The 7,157-nt window shown below is 34.8% G+C and overlaps 1 protein-coding gene across 1 annotated transcript in view; it reads right to left on the reverse strand.

Moving 5' to 3' along the window:
* The window catches only part of PFDN1 (prefoldin subunit 1), a 56,029-nt gene extending 50,093 nt beyond the window's left edge, over positions 1 to 5,936 (reverse strand). The window contains exons 1-2 of the mRNA XM_074291550.1: positions 5,807 to 5,936; positions 2,513 to 2,679 (exon numbers count right to left, since the gene is read on the reverse strand). Coding sequence (XP_074147651.1) covers positions 2,513 to 2,679; positions 5,807 to 5,839 — 200 coding nt within the window. The 5' untranslated portion in view covers positions 5,840 to 5,936. The remainder of the gene's footprint in view (positions 1 to 2,512; positions 2,680 to 5,806) is intronic.
* Between the last annotated feature and the right edge of the window lie 1,221 nt (positions 5,937 to 7,157).

Here is a 7,157-nt window from a genome sequence, read left to right on the forward strand (position 1 = left end):
ATCACTTTTGAGATGCATTTCTTATATGCATTTTTAATACAATTCTTACAAAAATAGAAAAAATAATCCTCTCACTGAATTACATGCACCATTATAATTTTCTTTCTTTTCAATCACAAACAATGCAAGGGCTACACTGCCTACTTGTAGGCTGTATACAAAAGCAAATGCCTCCAAATATTCAGACAGATCATTCCACAGTTGTAACTTTCATCATGGTTCTCAAAGTAGCACAATGAGGTCAGCTCACAAACAGCTTAAGTAGCAAAACTAGAAATTGGTGGTAGTAGTATCAGGCTACATAACAAGCTTCTCCAAAGAATATGAAGTAAGAGAATGAAAATGTGTTGGCAACATGCCACAGGGCAGGAATATAGTTTTAAGTAATGAATGCTCACAACTTACAGTATATAGTAATCCAGCATCTTTTAACATGAAGCTTGATTTTACTTGTACTAACCCCAAAATAAACTATTGCATAAGTCTTAAATATTACAATCAAATTTTCCCTACATAAGAATTGAAGGACAGATGATCTAACAATGGTTTTACAAATTCCTTTGATGAAGTGATTTTCTTACTAATTTTTGTTTTTCTAATACTTTATATCAGATTTTTTTTCTTCTGGACTGGGTCACTAGCAATATATTAAAATGCATGAATATTCTATCCTCTCTAAGTTACTGTTCTTTTTTTCCAAAGGATTTTTTTTTAAGTTCAAATAAAATGGGAATTAAAACAAGGAAGTACTCAAATCCATCATACTTGAATTCAGCAATCTAAATACCATACAAAAAAGGAGTGTTAATAAATCTTTTATCCCCCAAAGAGAGACAAACTTAAGTAGGATAATTAGAAATTTAAAAAAAAAAAAAAAAAAAAAAGAACTGAATCACAAAGATACTGCACCAAGAATACAAATTCATAAATAGATAGTTCAGGCTTAGCATCAAGAAAGAGAATATCTTTGTGACTAGACTGATACTCACAAATCTTTATGCATTCTCATTCTAGCTAAACAAACTCGATTCACCTTATATGCCCCTACAATGCAGGGTTAAACTCACACTGCCAGTGTGATATAGGAAACACAAAGGCCAAATTAAAAGTTAAGGTTTAAATCACTGAAGATAAAATGTTAGGTTTTCTAAAAGAGAAACAGTATTTACTTAAAATATTCTGGGTGGAACAGTGGTCTATTGTGAACTAATTAAATATCTCTTTTTTTTTTAAGTTAAATAAGTAAAATTACTTTAATGGAAGTATTTGACATGTTCCTAGCTACTAGATAGAAGAAATTAAATTAAAATATTCAAGTAAAAATAAGAACTCTCTAGAAGTTAAAGAAGTGGTAAGAGACAGTGATCCCCATTTTCTATTTTGGAAATTCCTCAGATGCTACAAAGGACAAGGATGTGAAACTCAAATGCATCACATTGGTCTTAAGGAAATTAAAGACATTCTCAAGACCGACAGATAAAATTATCATGTAGTGAATACCAAGTATGCAGTCAGTGCTTCCCAGTCACATAATTCTGCCTGTTCTACTATGTCTCAACAACTAATTCAAATAGGGATTTACTTCCTCTCAAAACACACTTAACTAGAAAATGTTAGACTTTAGACAGCTGCAAATTAATGTGACAAAACACATTCTGATAAACTAACAATCTGATTAACTCTTATTTTATGTTATTTTCAAAGAGAATAGAGGAATTCATAAACCTAAATATGTTTTCATGCCATTTTACAAGTTGTCTTTAATTACAAATGAATCACAAACAAGATATAGCAATAGAGGTCCAAATCTAAGAAATAAAAATTTCTGTGTAAAGTATTGCTAAACCTCAAGCAATGATCCCTTCATAGAAATAATAGATAAAATTTTAATACAAATATAAACAATAATAAAAAGACATATACCAATTGAATTATAATGGACTTTGATTATTGCAATCAAGTTTCTCTACCTTCTTTCCTACTAAGAGAAGATAAAATGCACTTGGTCTATAATACAAATGGAAATTAATTTATATGATTGATTATAAAATAAAGCAGTACAAGACGAATTGATTTCCTTATATAAATTGATATCCTTGATGTTTGAATAATGCTTGAGACTGGCAACTACTAGATTTTCATATAAGTTGTATGCTCATTTGACTTTTGTTACTGCTGAATCTTTTTGTCATACAGCTTAAAGGAAGAACTTTGTTAGTTGTTCACTTGACTTTTGTTGCTGCTGAATCTTTTTGGCCCATAACTTCAAGGAAGAAAGGAAGTCCACTGAGTTCGGAAGCAAGAATAAATTGTTTGACATGGTCAACATTGATTTGTTTTACTCAAAGTGTTTTTTATTATAAGGGCAAGTTCTACTGGAGTTGAGGAAAAGGAGTAAATGCTGGAAAACGACTTTGAAGTTTTATAAAAAACAAACCTCAAAACATCAATAAAACAATTTTAACAGAATTAATTCAGCCACAAACCATCCCAATAAAGGCATTTTACTTACATTCTCCCTACACCTTCATACATGTGAGTCTCATCTACCAAAGTCATAATTTCTGTATCTGTAAGATGTGCATGCTTTTTTGTTCTATTTAGTTGTTCAATCTGTATATCTGCAAGCTTCACCTTCTGCTGAGTATCAATAACTTTGGCTTGTAGTTCTGTGAAAGCCTGACCAAAAAAATACAAAAACAAAACACAAGTCACTGATTTAGTAAATAAGACATTTGAGAACAAGTTAATAAATCAAATCTAAAGTACAATTTAAAACAGTTTAAATTGTCAATACAGTCAAGGCATTACTGTAGCAATTTAACAAGTCAAGACAATAAATGTAGAATAAGTTATCAACCAATATTTATTGAGAACTTATCATATGCAAAGAATTCTTCTCAATATGGGAAATACAAATTCAAACAAATATTTACAAAGTATCTATGGTGAATGAAGCACTGGGAAAGAAACAACAATAAAGTTAATGTAAAGCATGGGGTCTACATAAGTATAGTTTGGATAAACCTTAACCTCATGAAGTTTTATAGTCTAAAAGAAGGCACTCAAAAAATAATAATATATACTATAAATGACAAGTAAATTAGAAAGGTATAAAATACTATATAAAAATCTAGGGGGGGAAGAGTTTTAGAGACAATCCTTAATTTCAAAGAAGTTATAATTTAGTTGAGACAGAACACATTAAAAAGATAATAAAACAAAGTATGTAAATTTCACATAAATGGATTAGACAACAATACAGGAGCTCAAGGAAGAAATTGAGAGAAAATACAAAAATGTGAACCATATGTGTAAAATAATGGTTCAGAATATCACCACTATAACAGAACAACAACAACAAAAACAAAAAAAACTAAGGAAATTTAGTTATGGAATCATATCCTGCTTCTCCCACACAAACACCAAGCAAAATTCTACTACTGTTTACACATACCCAATTCTAGGGATAAACACTGTCCATGAATACACTCTTGCTGAACTGCCTGGAATGATTTTCACATGCTCTCAAATTTATACCTTAATAATAGCATTTGTGATTACTAAGGCATAGTGAAACCATAGCTCATCTTTCCCTCTCATCCCTTTTTCCCTCACTCATGACTGTTTCAGATTATTTAATTCGTGAAATTTTCCACATTTGTCTCCAATTAATAAATGACTGAGAGAAAAGTTTAAAAATAAAATCTTTAGCCTACTTTAAAACCAAAACACATAACTGCCTTTCACTAAAATCTAATTGTTATTAAGCTCTTGGTTAAAATAACTGTGAGCCAATTTTAATTTTTATTCAGGACTAAAATTTTCTATTGCAATTTTTCCTATTTAACAACAATATGAAAAAATTCAATATCCCAGAAACTGAAAGAGGTATATTGTTCATTGTAACCTCTACCTGTCTTCTCTTTCCCTTAAAGCATACACTCATACTAAATTTAAAAGCACAAACTTATTTTAGCAATTATTTTTTTCTAAGAGAGGAAATGTATGACCATGTGGCCTTGCAAACAAGCAAGGCTAAATATACTCTCTAGTATAGTGTAACAGCACTAGAATTATCAGGAATCTAGGTCCCAATCTTGGCTTTCCTACTTACTTGTTGTGAAACTCTGGTCAAATCATTTAAACTCAGTGGGCCTAAGTTTTTTTCTTCTAAGAAATAAAGGCTGACCAGATGATTTATCTATCTTTTTATCCTTTAAAAAAAAAAAGAGAGAGAGAAAGAGAGAGAGAGAGAGAGAGAGAGAGAGAGAGAGAGAGAGAGAGAGAGAGAGAGAGAGAGAGAGTGAGAGAGTGAGTGTGTTGGACTCTCATCTTTTAAGATCCCTTCAAGCTCTCTATCATCGTCTTTCTGAAGTATTTTAAAAGCCTAAAATTATTTTGGAAAATGTGCATACATAGGAGCCAAGATTTAGACAGAAATTCTTAATCTTCTCATTTTACTTCATAGGGAAATTTTTTTTTAGATTTTTTCCCCCCAAGTAAGCAACACCAAGAAGTGGTCTTTAAAAACAAATTAAAAAAAAAAAAAATCGTTGAAAGCATGAGATGGAAAGTATTATAAGAACATCAAGTGGTTCAAGACTTCCTACTAAAATCAGAGGGACTGGTAAAAGTTTGGGGAAAGAGCACTATTGATAAAAACAAGAACACTTGTAGGATTTAATAACTCCTATTTATATAATGCTTTGAGATTTACAAAGTGCTCTTTTCAGAGCAACTTTGTGAGTTGGACTGAATAAATCTTATCACCTTTTTACAAATAACAAAGCTAAGAAAACAGAAAAATGAAGTGATTGGACCATAGTCACACTGCTAGTAATAGAGTCAGAATAATAAGGAACTCAGAACCCAGGATACAAATCCAGGCATTCTAACTCCAAGCCCAGAATTCTTTTAATTATACAGTACGACCTCTCCGAGCCGAAAGAAACCTTTACGTAGTCTAACCCCCTAATTTTATTAAACTTTTTTTTTTTTATTAAGTTTTATCAATGCCTTTATTTTAACAGTACATTCTCTTTGGATAACCTCCTTGATGGACCAAAAAAAAAAAATTAAGTAACAACAACGGCTGGTCACCTCAACTGACAAATGAATTCAACATTCTTCCTCCCTGTGCCAAAAGGAAGGTAACAACTCCCGGGCCTCCCCTCTCCCTCGCTCTTCTCCGTATCACAGCTCCTCACTTAGTAGCGTAAGAAACAGGAGCCCAGCATCTCACAGTGTAGCAAAACTGCGTTTATCCTCGAATCCATCCTCTGATTCCAGTGTCTTCGCTAACTCTACAAATTCTAAGCGTCGTTTCACTTATAATTCGTGTTTTGATTTTTTTTTTTTTTTTAATGAAGGGCCAGATACTAGAAAACACGGATAATGCAGACTCTACAGGTCTTTTGGAGAGGCACTGGCGATTGGGGAGAGTGGGGGAGGGGGCGTGGTTCCAACACGAACAGTTGGAATCTCCCCAACTTTTGACTCAAAGCAGCTTCGACCCTCTTTCTATTCCGGAAAATTGGGTTCCTTCCCCCACCCCCACCCCCAAGCCACAGCGGCTCTACAAGCGGACTGGAGCCTGGACACTCGGCCCATAGGCCGAGAAAGGGAAGCCTGATGGGCCCGGCCTGACCCCCAGAGGCCCCCAGCTCCAAAGAGGTCTGACCCGTGCATGGGCTCCCAGGAGCCCCCTTTCCCTCCTCATACCAGGTATCTCTCTCGGGTTTCTCGCTTAAGGGTTCCTCGGCCTCCCTAGAAACCACTCTTCCCACTCCAGACCCTCCTTTACCTTCTTCAACTCCAGATCCACGGGGGCAGCCATCTTGATTCGAACTCTGCGCCTGCGCACTAAACAGCCGGAAGCAAGGTACGACACCAAAGGAACAAATGGAACGGAAGAACTCGCTTACCTTCTGCGCCTGCGCGGAGAAGAATTGCGTTTTTTGTTTTTTGGTGGGTTGGTGGTTTTTTTTGTTTTTGTTTTTTTTATGTTACTTCTCTTTAAGTTCTCCTTTTAGGGACCGTCTTCTTTCATTTGTACCATTGTTGCACATTCTTCTTTTAAATCCCTCCTTTGTGCTCTGTGGTAACTAGAAAAATAAACATGCCCTTTCCCCCAAGGAACTTAAGAGTCTAGTAGGGGAGATAAAGCAAGTTCACAAGCACTAATATTTGGGACCCCACAATGTTTTAAAGCACTTAGTCTGGGAGCAGGACCACAGTTCCCCGGACACGCCACCTGGTTCATCTGCTGATTCTGGGCCTCAGTTTCCGAACTTGTCGGACAAAGAGCTGGACTTGATGGTCTATGAGATCCATTCCAGGACTATAATTCTATTACATATGGAAACCTTAATTATTTCAAATTGCTCCTCACGGTTAAGGCCCTCTTGGAAGTGTGCTATAGAAAGCTCCCTGGACCTGGAATCAGGAAAAAGCTGAGGTTGACATCCTTCGGACATTTAGGAAAGACCAGTCACGTCATTTCCCCAATCTCGCTTTTCTCATCTGATAAATAATAACCTCACTAGGTTGTGCAAGACTCAAATTTAATTATGACAAATGCTTTAAAGCTCATTACCATTTAAAAGGGAAAAAAAACACATTATGTACAAACAAAAGTAGGCACTGTGCGGCTATAAATCATTGTACACCGTAGTTTCATAAATATCAAAATCGTAGATAACAGAAAAGGTAAAAATCTGTACCATAAATTAAGTAATTACATCGTAAAACTAACAATTACTTTTATGTGAGAACCATAAAATGCATTATCCAAGATTTGTAAAACTTGAGGAAGGTGGCCTGGTCATCCGTGTAGCCTGAGGAAAGGAGATAACAAACAATAATAAAATATCAAATGATTAGAATCCTGGCCTCGTATTCTCCTTTGCCAACAAGAATTGCATAAAATGTGAAGACATGTTGCAGTGTCCACAGATAGTACCAGTACCAGAAAAGTAAGTGCAATGTAAAGAGAAGGGTGAAAAGTGCTGAGATCAAATAAAATAAGAAATCTCAGGTACCTAAGAGGCAGTGTCTTCAGGTTCTGAGACACATTTAGTCCTATTGGGTCTAAATGCAGTCCTTTAGAATCTGAGCACACCCCACACATACCCAACCTTCAATAAGTCATTACA

The sequence above is a fragment of the Sminthopsis crassicaudata genome, chromosome 2 (genome assembly GCF_048593235.1).
Source record: "Sminthopsis crassicaudata isolate SCR6 chromosome 2, ASM4859323v1, whole genome shotgun sequence".
NCBI classification, from domain to species: domain Eukaryota; kingdom Metazoa; phylum Chordata; class Mammalia; order Dasyuromorphia; family Dasyuridae; genus Sminthopsis; species Sminthopsis crassicaudata.